The 18533-nt window shown below is 44.1% G+C and overlaps 2 protein-coding genes and 1 non-coding gene across 4 annotated transcripts; 2 read left to right on the top strand and 1 right to left on the bottom strand.

Moving 5' to 3' along the window:
* The first annotated feature begins 1565 nt into the window (after positions 1–1565).
* On the top strand, positions 1566–11988 carry hmgn6 (high mobility group nucleosome binding domain 6). Of its 2 annotated transcripts, none has more exons than XM_045717793.1 (6): positions 1566–1751; positions 2683–2709; positions 2863–2892; positions 5379–5432; positions 7183–7308; positions 10134–11988. In XM_045717793.1, exons 1-6 carry the CDS (start codon positions 1737–1739, stop codon positions 10179–10181), a joined length of 300 nt encoding a protein of 99 aa, XP_045573749.1. In that variant the 5' UTR covers positions 1566–1736; the 3' UTR covers positions 10182–11988. The 2 variants fall into 2 exon arrangements, with proteins under 2 accessions (XP_045573749.1, XP_045573748.1); XM_045717792.1 differs by having other exon boundaries at positions 1590–1751; positions 2680–2709; positions 10134–11107.
* ssp2 (Sporozoite surface protein 2) lies at positions 1634–11988 on the top strand. The gene is given in 7 exon segments (NM_001141637.1): positions 1634–1751; positions 2683–2709; positions 2863–2892; positions 5379–5432; positions 7183–7308; positions 10134–11377; positions 11379–11988. Coding segments are annotated over 2 exon segments (330 nt in total). The 5' UTR covers positions 1634–1751; positions 2683–2709; positions 2863–2892; positions 5379–5432; positions 7183–7308; positions 10134–11196; the 3' UTR covers positions 11528–11988.
* Positions 6860–6932, bottom strand: trnaa-agc (transfer RNA alanine (anticodon AGC)). The gene has a single exon. It is a non-coding gene; the product is annotated as a tRNA-Ala (tRNA).
* Positions 11989–18533: the final 6545 nt, after the last annotated feature.

The following is an 18533-nucleotide window of genomic DNA, read 5'->3' as shown; positions in this document are numbered from 1 at the left end:
GTTGTAATGATGTGCAAATAGTTAGTTTCAAAAGGGAAAATAAATAAACATAAATATAGGTTGTATTTACAGTGGTGTTATTTCACTCTCTCGTTGAATCATGTCACCGTGACTTAATCAGTGGCAAAACGTCGACCACGGACTCGATAGCCTAAAAGCGTGGATATCGAGTCAGGAACTGTAACTTTCAAGAGAGATGAATATAACCTTCTTCTAGTCCTAGTCTGTCCAGGCAATGTGATGTCTATTTTCACCGTCTGAACTAATTCAACGTTCAGCTCCATTTTGTGTCTGAATGAAACAATGTATCAAGAAGTAGCAGATTAGAATGACGTCACAATCGAACCCCAGTTCCAGTTGGTTACAGGTGGCGGTCAAAGGGCGTCCCAGAGCGCCCTCCAGTGGTATACATGTAACACTGCATCCCCACTACAATACATCTGGCCCTCCAGTGGTATACATGTAACACTGCATCCCCACTACAATACATCTGGCCCTCCAGTGGTATACATGTAACACTGCATCCCCACTACAATACATCTGGCCCTCCAGTGGTATACATGTAACACTGCATCCCCACTACAATACATCTGGCCCTCCAGTGGTATACATGTAACACTGCATCCCCACTACAATACATCTGGCCCTCCAGTGGTATACATGTAACACTGCATCCCCACTACAATACATCTGGCCCTCCAGTGGTATACATGTAACACTGCATCCCCACTACAATACATCTGGCCCTCCAGTGGTATACATGTAACACTGCATCCCCACTACAATACATCTGGCCCTCCAGTGGTATACATGTAACACTGCATCCCCACTACAATACCGGGACATCTGGCCCTTCTGGGATTTTAGTCCAGTTAGAGATAATGGCTGTGAATTACAATAGTTAATAGAAGCATATAATGTAAGGTTAGTTTTGAAGGTGATCATTCATATTCCGTCCTCCCTCTCTCTCTCTCTCTATTCGGTCTTTCTGACGAGGTAAGAGAGGAAGACTGAGGATGTTTTAGTGAGGTGTGCTGTCTGTCCTCGGCCGCCGGGGGTGCAGGGAGACCAGCCCATTCATTCACACTGGGCTTTGTAGCTGAAGCCACCTACAGGCGCCCGGCCGATGCATTCCCTCTCCTCAGATGAATTTACAAAAGCAGACAAACAAAAATGTGTCGAGGTAGAAGGGCGCCATGTTGGCCACAAGCACGAAGCCAAATGTTGATGTATTTTCCGTCTTATTTTGGGCGGAAGGTATAATGGTGGAGTAGAGACAGTCGTTTTATGATTCTAGGAATAGAGAAGGGGGATTATTTTATGAGTTTCATTGAAATAAGACTATAAATTAAAGGCAACCTCTAGACCCCATCAAATCATGTTCTCCGTTCGCAGGGGCACCAACTAATCAAGCGCTCGATATTATTTCATGGTGATTTTTTTTTCTTTTAGCAAATTGTTCTCCCTTCCTTCGCGCGTAAAGAACAGCACCGGTTCCCAAATTGTCCGTGTTCTGCAGCTGCGAATAGCGCTCGGTAATTGGCGGAGAGCACATCAATCATGCGTTTAGCCGCACCCCTCCCCCCATTCAGCCAGTCTGGTGGCTGTTCCTGTGTGTTTACTACACGGACCACGCAGCAGCAGACACTTGGTTTCACATGCACCCAACTCACAACAGCTAGCTAAGCTAAAACACTTTCTAGTTCCATCTGAAAGAGAATCTCCAACAATCCAACATGCCCAAGAGAAAGGTACGTAGTTTGGTGACTATTTACAGAGGATTGTGAAACAAGAAAAGCAGGCAGCTATTGATGGCTTGTAAATGAATGTGGAGAGCCATCCCCCTCCAACGATTACTTAATTATAAACATATTTCTTCTGAGAATTTACGGCATTTATTTGGAGGGTATGTTCAAAAAATATATGTATTTTTTTTGTGTTTAAATGAATATTTTTCTGATCGCTTGCGGGCTTAAAAGTCTGGCGACCGGCGGTCGCTGTCCTTTGGGAAGCCAGAAGTCTCTCTCTGTCCATGTAGTTAAAGCACAACCAGCAGCCATGCTTTGCAGCCCAAGTCTCCCTCTCTTCTTCGACCTACCGAACAGAAACGCTTCAGTTACCGCCATTTTCCCCTCAATACACTCCAAATGACCTCGAGAATTCGCTTTAGTATCTCTAGTTTCAATTCTGATCGTTAAAAGATGCAATCGTCGTCGTATTTCGATACAAATGTATATTTTTTGTCTTTGTTCATGGTCCCAGGTGGCTGCAGTGTCGTGTCTCTACCGCCGGGCGGCGCTGCGGAGACTAAACTCTGCTCCTCCCTCTTGCTTATCCCGACCCGCGCCACTTTTCAAATCCTGCCTGAGTTCATAGAGAGAAGAGACAGATGGAGAGAGACTTTAGGACCCCAACTTTCACTCTTACTGGTCCCCAAAACATATCAACTGTTAACAAAACTCAAATATTACTTTACAGTTCAATCTAATGGGTCTAAAAACAAGTTTATTTGAACGTTATCTATGACATTTTTACTTTTTTCTTGAAATGTGAAAGTTATCTGGGGTCTCCCCTGACAGTTCATAAATGTGTAATTTCAGTCACCGTAGACTGTTGCCTGCTCTTATAGAGAAGTGTTTTTGTGATTAAAAAACTTGTTTATTTGTTGTTTGCCCTCAGCAGGGAGCTGCTGGAGACGCCAAGGAGGAGGTGAGACTGAGACGGACTCAACACTCTTTCCTCAGCTACAGCTCATCACTTATCATTACCATTAAATAAATTAACTATTATTTATCCGCTCAGTTTCAACATAGTTGGTCTGTGACAGCGTGTGTGGTGACATGTTTCCTCTTCCTGTTGCAGCCCCAGAGGAGATCCGCTCGGTTATCGGCGGTGAGGCCAGCTACGATACAGACATTATACACTACCTTATGACGCATCATATAACCTATACACTACCTTATGACGCATCATATAACCTATATACTACCTTATGACACATCATATAACCTATACACTACCTTATGACGCATCATATAACCTATACACTACCTTATGACGCATCATATAACCTATACACTACCTTATGACGCATCATATAACCTATACACTACCTTATGACGCATCATATAACCTATACACTACCTTATGACGCATCATATAACCTATACACTACCTTATGACGCATCATATAACCTATACACTACCTTATGACGCATCATATAACCTGTACACCAGTTTATTACACATCTATAACCTCTTATTACAGCTTATAGCACATTTATAGACTATAATTAAGGTTACAACACTTCAAATACCTATATACCACCTTATAACACATCATACAACCACTATATGACAATTAACACATATGTAACCTCAGCTACAATCATATTACACCTGTATTGTCACTATATACAGCAGGTAATTACACCTGTATTGTCACTATATACAGCAGGTAATTACACCTGTATTGTCACTCTATACAGCAGGTAATTACACCTGTATTGTCACTCTATACAGCAGGTAATTACACCTGTATTGTCACTCTATACAGCAGGTAATTACACCTGTATTGTCACTCTATACAGCAGGTAATTACACCTGTATTGTCACTCTATACAGCAGGTAATTACACCTGTATTGTCACTCTATACAGCAGGTAATTACACCTGTATTGTCACTCTATACAGCAGGTAATTACACCTGTATTGTCACTCTATACAGCAGGTAATTACACCTGTATTGTCACTCTATACAGCAGGTAATTACACCTGTATTGTCACTCTATACAGCAGGTAATTACACCTGTATTGTCACTCTATACAGCAGGTAATTACACCTGTATTGTCACTGTATACAGCAGGTAATTACACCTGTATTATTTAGTGCACTACTTTTGACCGGAGTGGCACCCTATTCCATATTTATTAGTAATTATGCTAAATTAAACTCCAAAAACTAGACCATATTATTACGCATGTTTTATAACTATAATAACTAATACACCATATTATTACGCATGTTTTATAACTATAATAACTAATACACCAGGTTATTACACACGTTTTATAACTATAATAACTAATACACCAGGTTATTACACATGTTTTATAACTATAATAACTAATACACCAGGTTATTACACACGTTTTATAACTATAATAACTAATACACCAGGTTATTACACATGTTTTATAACTATAATAACTAATACACCATATTATTACGCATGTTTTATAACTATAATAACTAATACACCATATTATTACACACGTTTTATAACTATAATAACTAATACACCATATTATTACACACGTTTTATAACTATAATAACTAATACACCAGGTTATTACACATGTTTTATAACTATAATAACTAATACACCATATTATTACACATGTTTTATAACTATAATAACTAATACACCATATTATTACACATGTTTTATAACTATAATAACTAATACACCAGGTTATTACACATGTTTTATAACTATAATAACTAATACACCATATTATTACGCATGTTTTATAACTATAATAACTAATACACCATATTATTACACATGTTTTATAACTATAATAACTAATACACCATATTATTACGCATGTTTTATAACTATAATAACTAATACACCAGGTTATTACACATGTTTTATAACTATAATAACTAATACACCATATTATTACACATGTTTTATAACTATAATAACTAATACACCAGGTTATTACACAAACTGACACCTTATTACGCATCAATTAGCTATATAAAAGATTATAACACCTTTATAACCTCTGCTACTATACTTCAGTATTACACTACACTTATCACTCTACTCAGCTAATTCCACATATTTAGCAGGTTACAGAACTCTTAACCAGTTTATAAATCATGCAACCAGTTAGTAAAGTCCCACTGAAGCCCTAGCTCCTATTGGTCAGTAGATCTGAAGCCCTAGCTCCTATTGGTCAGTAGATCTGAAGCCCTAGCATCTATTGGTCAGTAGATCTGAAGCCCTAGCATCTATTGGTCAGTAGATCTGAAGCCCTAGCATCTATTGGTCAGCAGATTTGAAGCCCTAGCATCTATTGGTCAGCAGATTTGAAGCCCTAGCATCTATTGGTCAGCAGATTTGAAGCCCTAGCATCTATTGGTCAGTAGATCTGAAGCCCTAGCTCCTATTGGTCAGTAGATCTGAAGCCCTAGCATCTATTGGTCAGTAGATCTGAAGCCCTAGCATCTATTGGTCAGCAGATTTGAAGCCCTAGCATCTATTGGTCAGCAGATTTGAAGCTCTAGCTCCTATTGGTCAGTAGAACTAGGACTGATCAGTGGTTGTAGAACACATGAGACTGATGTTCTCTCTCTCTCTCCAGAAACCAGCCCCAGCCAAGGCTGAACCCAAGGCCAAGAAGGAGAAACCAGCGAAGGTAAGAGAACAGAACTACAAACCCCAGGGCTGCACACAACAGAACTACAAACCCCAGGGCTGCACACAACAGAACTACAAACCCCAGGGCTGCACACGACAGAACTACAAACCCCAGGGCTGCACACAACAGAACTACAAACCCCAGGGCTGCACACAACAGAACTACAAACCCCAGGGCTGCACACAACAGAACTACAAACCCCAGGGCTGCACACAACAGAACTACAAACCCCAGGGCTGCACACGACAGAACTACAAACCCCAGGGCTGCACACAACAGAACTACAAACCCCAGGGCTGCACACAACAGAACTACAAACACCAGGGCTGCACACAACAGAACTACAAACACCAGGGCTGCACACAACAGAACTACAAACCCCAGGGCTGCACACAACAGAACTACAAACCCCAGGGCTGCACACAACAGAACTACAAACCCCAGGGCTGCACACAACAGAACTACAAACCCCAGGGCTGCACACGACAGAACTACAAACCCCAGGGCTGCACACGACAGAACTACAAACCCCAGGGCTGCACACGACAGAACTACAAACCCCAGGGCTGCACACGACAGAACTACAAACCCCAGGGCTGCACACGACAGAACTACAAACCCCAGGGCTGCACACGACAGAACTACTACCGCTTAATTTCCCTCCCACATTTTGTTAAGTTACAGCCTTATTCTAAAATGGATACAAAAATACATTCATCCTCATCAATCTACACACAATACCCCATAATGACAAAGCGAAAACAGGTTTTTAGAATTTTTTGCAAATGTAGAGCTGGCTGCCCTACCAAACTGAGCAATCGGGGGAGAAGGGCCTTGGTCAGAAAGGTGACCAAGAACCCGATGGTTACTCTGACAGAGTTCCTCTGCGGAGATGGGAGAACCTTCCAGAAGGACAACCATCTCTGCAGCACTCCACCAATCAGGCCTTTATGGTAGAGTGGCCAGACGGAAGCCACTCCTCAGTAAAAGGCACCTAAAGACTCTGACCATGAAAAAACAAGATCCTCTGATCTGATGAAACCAAGATTCAACTCTTTGGTCTGAATGCCAAGCGTCACGCCGGGAGGAAATCTGGCTCCATCCCTACAGTGAAGCATGGTGGTGGCAGCATTATGCTGTGGGGATGTTTTTCAGCAGCAGGGACTGGGAGACTAGTCAGGATCGAGGCAAAGATGAACGGAGCAAAGTACAGAGAGATCCTTGATGAAAACCTGTTCCAGAGCGCGCAGGACCTCAGACTGGGGTGAAGGTTCACCTTCCAACAGGACAACAACCCTAGGCACACAGCCAAGACAACGCAGGAGTGACATTTACATTTTTGCATTTTAGTCATTTAGCAGACGCTCTTATCCAGAGCGACTTACAGTAGTGAATGCATACATTTCATTAAAATAAATTGTACTGGCCCCCCGTGGGAATCGAACCCACAACCCTGGCATTGCTAACACCATGCTCTACCAACTGAGCCACAGGGATCCATAGTGACTAAGGGACAAGTCTATGAATGTTCTTGAGTGGCCCAGCCAGAGCTCGGACTTGAAACCAATCGAACATCTCTGGAGTTTTTGCTTTGTCAATATGGGGTTTTGTGCGTAGATTGGGGGGAAAGACTGTTTAATCTATTTTAGAATAAGGCTGTAACCTAAAATGTGGAAACAGTCAAGGGGTCTGAATACTTTCCGAAGGCTCTGTCGATAAAGATAATGTCTGTCATCCCCCCATCCAGAAAGAGAAGGCTGTGAACGACAAGAAGGAGGAGAAGAAAACTAAGAAGGCAGCGGCGAAGGAGAACGCGGAGGCTGAAGCTGCTGAGGAGAACCACTCTGAGAACGGAGACGCCAAGACCAACCAGGTAATATACATTACTATACTGGACACTACTATACTGGACACTACTATACTGGACACTACTATACTGGACACTACAATACTGGACACTACAATACTGGACACTACTATACTGGACACTACTATACTGGACACTACTATACTGGACACTACAATACTGGACACTACTATACTGGACACTACTATACATTACTATACTGGACACTACAATACTGGACACTACTATACTGGACACTACTATACTGGACACTACTATACATTACTATACTGGACACTACTGTACTGGACACTACTGTACACTGCTATACTGGACACTACTATACTGGACACTACTATACTGGACACTACTGGACATTACTATACTGGACACTACTATACTGGACACTACTATACTGGACACTACTATACTGGACACTACAATACTGGACACTACTATAATGGACACTACTATACTGGACACTACTATACTGGACACTACTATACATTACTATACTGGACACTACAATACTGGACACTACTATACTGGACACTACTATACTGGACACTACTATACATTACTATACTGGACACTACTGTACTGGACACTACTGTACACTGCTATACTGGACACTACTATACTGGACACTACTGGACATTACTATACTGGACACTACTGTATTGGACAGTACTATACTGGACACTACTGTATTGGACAGTACTATACTGGACACTACTATACTGGACACTACAGTACTGGACACTACTATACTGGACACTACTATACTGGACACTGCTATACTGGACACTACAATACTGGACACTACTATACTGGACACTACTATACTGGACACTACAGTACTGGACACTACTATACTGGACACTACTATACTGGACACTGCTATACTGGACACTGCTATACTGGACACTACTATACTGGACACTACTATACTGGACATTACTATACTGGACACTACTGTACACTGCTATACTGGACACTACTGTACTGGACACTACTGTACACTGCTATACTGGACACTACTGTACTGGACACTACTATACTGGACACTACAATACTGGACACTGCTATACTGGACACTGCTATACTGGACACTACTATACTGGACACTACTGTACTGGACACTACTGTACTGGACACTACTATACTGGACACTACTGTACACTGCTATACTGGACATTACTGTACTGGACACTACTATACTGGACACTACTGGACTGGACACTACTGTACACTGCTATACTGGACATTACTGTACTGGACACTACTATACTGGACACTACTGCACACTACTATACTGGACACTACTGGACTGGACATTACTATACTGGACACTACTGTACACTGCTATACTGGACACTGCTATACTGGACACTACTATACTGCACACTACAATACTGGACACTACTATACTGGACACTGCTATACTGGACACTACAATACTGCACACTACAATACTGCACACTACAATACTGGACACTACTATACTGGACACTACTATACTGGACACTGCTATACAGGACACTGCTATACAGGACACTACTATACTGGACACTATACTGCACACTACAATACTGGACACTACTATACTGGACACTGCTATACAGGACACTACTGGACATTACTATACTGGACATTACTAGACTGGACACTACTATACTGGACACTACTGTACACTACTATACTGGACACTACTATACTGGACACTGCTATACTGGACACTACTGTACACTGCTATACTGGACACTGCTATACTGGACACTACTGTACACTACTGTACTGGACACTACTATACTGGACACTACTATACTGGACACTACTATACTGGACACTACTATACTGGACACTACTGTACTGGACACTACAATACTGGACACTACTATACTGGACACTACTATACTGGACACTACTATACTGGACACTGCTATACTGGACACTACTGTACTGGACACTACTATACTGGACACTACTATACTGGACACTACAATACTGGACACTACTGTACTGGACACTACTGTACACTACTGTACTGGACACAACTGTACTGTATTATACTGTACACTACTATACTGTATAATACTATACTGTAGACTACTATACTATATCCTACTGTACTATATACTACTATACTGTACTATATCCTACTGTACTGTGCACTACTATACTATATACTACTATACTGTACTGTATACTACTGTACTATATACTACACTATATACTACTACACTATATACTACTGTACTGTACACTGCTATTCACCACTATAATGTACACGACTATACACTACTACAGTATATACTACCTTAATATACACTACTATAAACTACTACAGTATATACTACCTTAATATACACTACTATAAACTACTATACTATGGGCTCCCGAGTGGCGCAGCGGTCTACAGACCCTGGTTCGATTCCAGGCTGTATCACAACCGGCTGTGATTGGGAGTCCCATAGGGCGGCGCACAGCTGGCCCAGCGTGGTCCGGGTTTGGCCTGGGTAGGCCGTCATTGTAAATAATCATTTGCTTAGTTAAATAAAGGTTAAATTACAATACTACTATACTGTACATTACTATACATAAGACAGGTCATAGACAGACATTCGATGGTCATTAACAGGTATAGAGAGACATAAGACAGACATAAAGGAGTATAGATGGATCTAGAGACCGAGTCCGAGGAGGAAGTAGAAAGACGTCAAGACTGTAGAGGACACGAGGCTGGTCATGAAGGGACAGCTTGACGGCAGAGATAAGCTCCTGCTTAGGATGAAAAACTACCAACAGGAATGTCAGGTTGTTGTGCTGACCTTTAACCTCTGACCCTGCAGATGGAGGATGCTCCCGAGGCGGAGAAGGAGGAAGCCAAGTCTGAGTAGCAACACTGCCGACCCCGACCCCTGACCTCCGACCCCAAACCCCCAGCCTGCCCCAGTGTCCGTGGTCCCCCTCCAAGGCGTATTGTTAACAGAGGAATATTTTTATCAGTGATTTTATAAGTATACTATCTACTGTCCGTACAGATTTTTAGCACAAAGCAAAGCTGAGTAATATGATGCAGATCTGCAGCGGTCATATCAACAAAGTGTCTGCAGGCAAGATGAACACACTAAAATCTTTTTTAATTAAACAGCATTTCATGATTGTGTAGGAAGGAAAGCGCGTCCCATAGTGAGTGGTGTGTTCCTGTTTCCCCCCCTTCTCCACAGTTAGTTCCACCTGGTTAATGAACTGTTTTAATCCCGTCTGTTCTGTGCAGTGAGTTCCTTTTGCTTTGTCTAAATGTTCCTGTTTTTACATGAAACATGTTCTAAGCGTGTTGAAAGTGTGTTGTCCAATAAGAAAGAGGAAAGAGGATCATGAGAAAAAATTCCGGGCACAGTGACATGCGTGTGTCTCCTAGGCAACCCTGTAACAGTGACATGCGTGTGTCTCCTAGGCAACCCTGTAACAGTGACATGCGTGTGTCTCCTAGGCGAACCTGTAACAGTGACATGCGTGTGTCTCCTAGGCGACCCTGTAACAGTGACATGCGTGTGTCTCCTAGGCAACCCTGTAACAGTGACATGCGTGTGTCTCCTAGGCGAACCTGTAACAGTGACATGCGTGTGTCTCCTAGGCGACCCTGTAACAGTGACATGCGTGTGTCTCCTAGGCGACCCTGTAACAGTGACATGCGTGTGTCTCCTAGGCAACCCTGTAACAGTGACATGCGTGTGTCTCCTAGGCGAACCTGTAACAGTGACATGCGTGTGTCTCCTAGGCGACCCTGTAACAGTGACATGCGTGTGTCTCCTAGGCGACCCTGTAACAGTGACATGCGTGTGTCTCCTAGGCGACCCTGTAACAGTGACATGCGTGTGTCTCCTAGGCAACCCTGTAACAGTGACATGCATGTCTCCTAGGCGACCCTGTAACAGTGACATGCGTGTGTCTCCTAGGCAACCCTGTAACAGTGACATGCGTGTGTCTCCTAGGCAACCCTGTAACAGTGACATGCGTGTGTCTCCTAGGCGAACCTGTAACAGTGACATGCGTGTGTCTCCTAGGCGACCCTGTAACAGTGACATGCGTGTCTCCTAGGCGACCCTGTAACAGTGACATGCGTGTGTCTCCTAGGCGACCCTGTAACAGTGACATGCGTGTGTCTCCTAGGCGACCCTGTAACAGTGACATGCGTGTGTCTCCTAGGCAACCCTGTAACAGTGACATGCATGTCTCCTAGGCAACCCTGTAACAGTGACATGCGTGTGTCTCCTAGGCGACCCTGTAACAGTGACATGCGTGTATCTCCTAGGCGACCCTGTAACAGTGACATCCATGTCTCCTAGGCGACCCTGTAACAGTGACATGCATGTCTCCTAGGCGACCCTGTAACAGTGACATCCATGTCTCCTAGGCGACCCTGTAACAGTGACATCCATGTCTCCTAGGCGACCCTGTAACAGTGACATGCATGTCTCCTAGGCGACCCTGTAACAGTGACATGCATGTCTCCTAGGCGACCCTGTAACAGTGACATGCATGTCTCCTAGGCGACTACAGCAGCCGTGTGCAACAGCTTTCCATCTTGTTGGTTTTCTAAACCCAGTTTTTTTAGATGAGCGTTGAGGTGTGCAGGAGTCTCTGTCCCGCTGATGTTCTGGAATTCTCTAATAAAACAAGTCCTGTCAATTTTCCTCAAAACTTTGTTGAGTCTTATACATCTTTGCCATGGGGTAGTTGGGCGTTAATTCACATTTCATTCTGTGTGAAGGCTGTTATAGGTCTGTTGTGGCTTCACTCACAGGTGTGAAATTAGCTCTTGACTAATCCAGAAGGAAAACTAGGGATGTCTTTTTCAGGAACATTAATCCTACTCCGGGATTCTCCATTCTCATGCCTTTTCAAATCTAGTTTTATTGGTCGCATACACATATTTAACAGATGTTATTGGTCCATATTTAACAGATGTTATTGGTCCATATTTAACAGATGTTATTGGTCCATATTTAACAGATGTTATTGGTCACATATTTAGCAGATGTTATTGGTCCATATTTAGCAGATGTTATTGGTCCATATTTAGCAGATGTTATTGGTCCCATGGTTAGCAGATGTTATTGGTCACATATTTAACAGATGTTATTGGTCCATATTTAACAGATGTTATTGGTCCATATTTAACAGATGTTATTGGTCCATATTTAACAGATGTTATTGCGGGTGTAGTGAAATGCCTGGTTCTCCTAGGGTCCTGCCTTAGTCCTGGTTTATTAACTATTCTCCTTGATGTGTGTTTAGTCCAGGACTAGGACCTACTGTGTTAATGTTAACCCCATTTCTTCTCACAGCTGCTCTGTTAGGTGAAATGCTCTAAGGCGGTGTGTAGACAGAGAAAAGCCTGGGTTGCAGGCTCAACACATTTATAACATAAATACTTTACCTCTGAGATAAATCTACCAACTTAAAAAAAAAAAGTGATACCTTTGATAGAAGCAACAAAAAGAGGGAAGGAAGAAAAGTATTGCATTGTAAAAGTATTGGAGGAGCTTCTTCTAAGAGCAGGCTCCATTTTGTCTCTTGTTGTGGAGAGTGTAGTTATGTTTATGACCACTAGTTGTCAGCATTGTCCTGTATCCGCTGTGAGAGCAAGGTGACGGTCTTATCTGCAGAGGGCTAAGAGTTGGCGTGACAGCAGGCTTCAGTTCCAACCAAGCAATGACACCTGATGCAACTAATCATCAAATCCTGTTCATTAATGAGGAATGTATTAGTTGTGTGACTGCTTGGCTGGAGCAAAATCCTGCACCCACACGGACACAGGTGAGTTAGAATCAGGAAACCATATGTTGGGGAAGCTACTCTGAAAATATAGTTGATCAATTACTGGAGGAAGTTAAGCTACGCTAAGCTACCCTTAAAGATGTACTATGCAGAAAGGGGCCATTTCCTGTACTATGCAGAAAGGGGCCATTTCCTGTACTATGCAGAAAGGGGCCACTTCCTGTACCATGCAGAAAGGAGCCATTTCCTGTACTATGCAGAAAGGGGCCATTTCCTGTACTATGCAGAAAGGGGCCATTTCCTGTACTATGCAGAAAGGGGCCACTTCCTGTACCATGCAGAAAGGAGCCATTTCCTGTACTATGCAGAAAGGAGCCATTTCCTGTACTATGCAGAAAGGGGCCATTTCCTGTACTATGCAGAAAGGGGCCATTTCCTGTACTATGCAGAAAGGGGCCATTTCCTGTACCATGCAGAAAGGGGCCATTTCCTGTACTATGCAGAAAGGGGCCATTTCCTGTACTAGTTTAGTGTAGAGAATCATCATCGAAACCGCTGTGAAATATTGTTTTATTTCACCTTAATTTAAATATCTTTTACATAACCGTAAATATTTTGTTTGAAGCTGGAAGTAAAAGACACAAACACGAACCCTAAGAATGGGAAGCAGAGAACTAGTGCACATAGAACATGGAATAGCTCTCTCTGCCCTTAACCTTGTTCTGAACACCTCCAAAACAAAGGTCATGTGGTTTGATAAGAAGAATGCCCCTCTTCCCACAGGTGTGATTACTACCTCTGAGGGTTTAGAGCTGGAGGTAGTCACCTCATATAAGTACTTGGGAGTATGGCTAGACAGTTGTCGTGGAAAATTGCAAGATTATGTTATAATGCTTGTATTGTATTATAATGGTTGTTTTATTCGACAGAATAGAGTATTCTGTTATCTATTGTGTGTGTGTTCTACTGAGGATGGGGCCTCTATGAGATAACACTGACAGAGGAGATTTACGATGTCTTTGGGTGATTAAACCTAAAGAGCATTCCAGAGGACATGAGGTAATGTTTCTGTTCTATACCGTACCAGGGAGAGACGGGTCCAGTTTGGAGTAGGAGGACCAGACACTGGTCTGTTCTATACCGTACCAGGGAGAGACGGGTCCAGTCTGGAGTCGGAGGACCAGACGCTGGTCTGTTCTATACCGTACCAGGGAGAGACGGGTCCAGTTTGGAGTAGGAGGACCAGACACTGGTCTGTTCTATACCGTACCAGGGAGAGACGGGTCCAGTCTGGAGTCGGAGGACCAGACGCTGGTCTGTTCTATACCGTACCAGGGAGAGACGGGTCCAGTTTGGAGTAGGAGGACCAGACACTGGTCTGTTCTATACCGTACCAGGGAGAGACGGGTCCAGTCTGGAGTAGGAGGACCAGACACTGGTCTGTTCTATACCGTACCAGGGAGAGACGGGTCCAGTTTGGAGTAGGAGGACCAGACACTGGTCTGTTCTATACCGTACCAGGGAGAGACGGGTCCAGTTTGGAGTCGGAGGACCAGACGCTGGTCTGTTCTATACCGTACCAGGGAGAGACGGGTCCAGTTTGGAGTAGGAGGACCAGACACTGGTCTGTTCTATACCGTACCAGGAAGAGACGGTTCCAGTTTGGAGTAGGAGGACCAGACACTGGTCTGTTCTATACCGTACCAGGGAGAGACGGGTCCAGTTTGGAGTAGGAGGACCAGACACTGGTCTGTTCTATACCGTACCAGGGAGAGACGGTTCCAGTTTGGAGTAGGAGGACCAGACGCTGGTCTGTTCTATACCGTACCAGGGAGAGACGGGTCCAGTTTGGAGTAGGAGGACCAGACGCTGGTCTGTTCTATACCGTACCAGGGAGAGACGGGTCCAGTCTGGAGTAGGAGGACCAGACACTGGTCTGTTCTATACCGTACCAGGGAGAGACGGGTCCAGTTTGGAGTAGGAGGACCAGACACTGGTCTGTTCTATACCGTACCAGGGAGAGACGGGTCCAGTTTGGAGTCGGAGGACCAGACGCTGGTCTGTTCTATACCGTACCAGGGAGAGACGGGTCCAGTTTGGAGTAGGAGGACCAGACACTGGTCTGTTCTATACCGTACCAGGGAGAGACGGGTCCAGTTTGGAGTAGGAGGACCAGACACTGGTCTGTTCTATACCGTACCAGGGAGAGACGGGTCCAGTTTGGAGTAGGAGGACCAGACACTGGTCTGTTCTATACCGTACCAGGGAGGGACGGGTCCAGTTTGGAGTAGGAGGACCAGACACTGGTCTGTTCTATACCGTACCAGGGAGAGACGGGTCCAGTTTGGAGTCGGAGGACCAGACACTGGTCTATACAATGAAAACTGTTGACTTAGCAGTTGCTGTCTGCTATGTTTTATAGATATCTTTCATACAAATCTTAACCTTGTGACCTATTCTATGTATCTGTGGTTCATCATGTACGTTGAGAGGGGTGTATCTTGGCTATAAAAGATCTTTGTACTTTTGTGTTATCACTTCTCAATGGCGCATCATTGAATGTCAAGTGCTATTGCAAAGCTCTTATTATTAAAGATGTAGTTATAAGTATAACTCTGACTGGTGTGTGAAGTTTGTAACTCTCCTCATTTGGTAATGCAGAAATTAGCCACCACACAGTACACTGTCCTTCTCTCAGCACATATCAAAGCTGCAGGCTAATGTTACATCTAAACTTGGTTTCCTCCATCGTAATCGCTCCTCTTTCACCCCAGCTGCCAAACTAACCCTGATTCAGATGACCATCCTACCCATGCTAGATTACGGAGACATAATTTATAGATCGGCAGGTAAGGGTGCTCTCGAGCGGCTAGATGTTCTTTACCGTTCGGCCATCAGATTTGCCACCAATGTTCCTTATAGGACACATCACTGCACTCTATACTCCTCTGTACACTGGTCATCTCTGTATACCCGTTGCAAGACCCACTGGTTGATGCTTAGTTATAAAAGCCTCTTAGGCCTCACTCCCCCCATCTGAGATATTTACTGCAGCCCTCATCCTCTACATGCAACACCCGTTCACTCCCCCCCTATCTGAGATATTTACTGCAGCCCTCATCCTCCCCATTCAGCACCCGTTCACTCCCCCCTATCTGAGATATCTACTGCAGCCCTCATCCTCCACATACAACACCCCTTCACTCCCCCCTATCTGAGATATCTACTGCAGCCCTCATCCTCCACATACAACACCCGTTCACTCCCCCCTATCTGAGATATCTACTGCAGCCCTCATCCTCTACATACAACACCCGTTCACTCCCCCCTATCTGAGATATCTACTGCAGCCCTCATCCTCTACATGCAACACCCGTTCACTCCCCCCTATCTGAGATATCTACTGCAGCCCTCATCCTCCACATACAACACCCGTTCTGCCAGTCACATTCTGTTAAAGGTCCCCAAAGCACACACATCCCTGGGTCGCTCCTCTTTTCAGTTCGCTGCAGCTAGCGACTGGAACGAGCTGCAACAAACACCCAAACTGGACAGTTTTATCTCCATCTCTTCATTCAAAGACTCAATCATGGACACTCTTACTAACAGTTGTGGCTGCTTATCGTGATGTATTGTTGTCTCTACCTTCTTGGCCTTTGCGCTGTTGTCTGTGCCCGATAATGTTTGTACCATGTTGTATTGCTACCATGTTGTATTGCTACCATGCTGTGTTGTCATGTTGTGTTGCTGCCATGCTATGTTGTTGTCTTAGATCTCTCTATGTAGTGTTGCTACCATGCTGTGTTGTCATGTGTTGCTGCCATGCTATGTTGTTGTTTTAGGTCTCTCTTTATGTAGTGTTGTGGTGCTACTTGCTACCATGTTGTGTTGTCATGTGTTGCTGCCATGTTGTGTTGTCATGTGTTGCTGCCTTGCTGTGTTTTCATGTGTTGCTGCCATGTTGTGTTGTTGTCTTAGGTCTCTCTTTATGTGGTGTTTTGGTCTCTCTTGTCATGATGTGTGTTTTGTCCTATATTTGTATTTTATTTTTAATCCCAGGCCCCGTCCCCTCAGCAGGCCTTTTGGTAGGCCGTCACTGTAAATAAGAATTTGTTCTTAACTGACTTGCCTAGTTGAATAAAGGTTGAATAAAATAATAAACAACACTAATCCATCTATGTTATGGGAAACCACCAAAGCTTATTTGTGTGGCCTGATAATATATTGTAGTGCAATTTTTTTTTTCTTTACGTCTGAACAAAGAAATCTGGAATTACAACTTTCTAATTTAGAACAGGAACACAAACACCCATCCAAGGACAATTATAAAAAAGTGGTCAGATGAAGCAGGTGCTAAACTACAGGACTGTTTTGCACAGCCTGGAATATGTTCTGGGATTCCTCCGATGGCATTGAGGAGTACACCACATCAGTCACTGGCTTTATCAATAAGTGCATCGAGGACGTCGTTCCCACAGTGACTGTACGTACATACCCCAACCAGAAGCCATGGATTACAGGCAACATTCGCACTGAGTTAAAGGGTAGAGCTGCCGCTTTCAAGGAGCGGGACTCTAACCCGGAAGCTTATAAGAAATCCCGCTATGCCCTGCGACGAACCATCAAACAGGCAAAGCTTCAATACAGGACTAAGATTGAATCATACTACACCGGCTCCGACGCTCGTCTTATGTGGCAGGGCTTGTAAACTATTACAGACTACAAAGGGAAGCACAGCTGCGAGCTGCCCAGTGACACGAGCCTACCAGACGAGCTAAACCACTTCTATGCTCGCTTCGAGGCAAGCAACACTGAGGCATGCATGAGAGCATCAGCTGTTCCGGACGACTGTGTGATCACGCTCTCCGTAGCCGACGTGAGTAAGACCTTTTAAACAGGTCAACATACACAAGGCTGCGGGGCCAGACGGATTACCAGGACGTGTGCACCGGGCATTTGCTGACCAACTGGCAGGTGTCTTCACTGACATTTTCAACATGTCCCTGATTGAGTCTGTAATACCAACATGTTTCAAGCAGACCACCCTAGTCCCTGTGCCCTAGAAAGCGAAGGTAACCTGCCTAAATGACTACCGACCCGTAGCACTCACGTCGGTAGTCATGAAGTGCTTTGAAAGGCTGGTCATGGCTCACATCAACACCATCATTCTGGAAACCCTAGACCCATTCCAATTCGCAAACCTCCCCAACAGATCCACAGATGACGCCATCTCAATCGCACTCCAGACTGCCCTTTTCCACCTGGACAAAAGGAACACCTATGTGTGAATGCTGTTAATTGACTACAATTCAGCTTTCAACACCATAGTGCCCACAAAGCTCATCACTACACTAAAAGGGTACGACAACACATTTTCCCACTCAGGAGACTGAAAAGATTTGGTCCCCAGATCCTCAAAAAGTTCTATAGCTACACTGTCGAGAGCATCCTGACCGGCTGCAACA

The sequence above is a fragment of the Salmo salar genome, chromosome ssa05, assembly GCF_905237065.1.
Source record: "Salmo salar chromosome ssa05, Ssal_v3.1, whole genome shotgun sequence".
In the NCBI taxonomy this organism is placed as follows: domain Eukaryota; kingdom Metazoa; phylum Chordata; class Actinopteri; order Salmoniformes; family Salmonidae; genus Salmo; species Salmo salar.
Note: the sequence above shows the minus strand (reverse complement) of the source record. Positions and strands in the feature narration are given on the sequence as shown.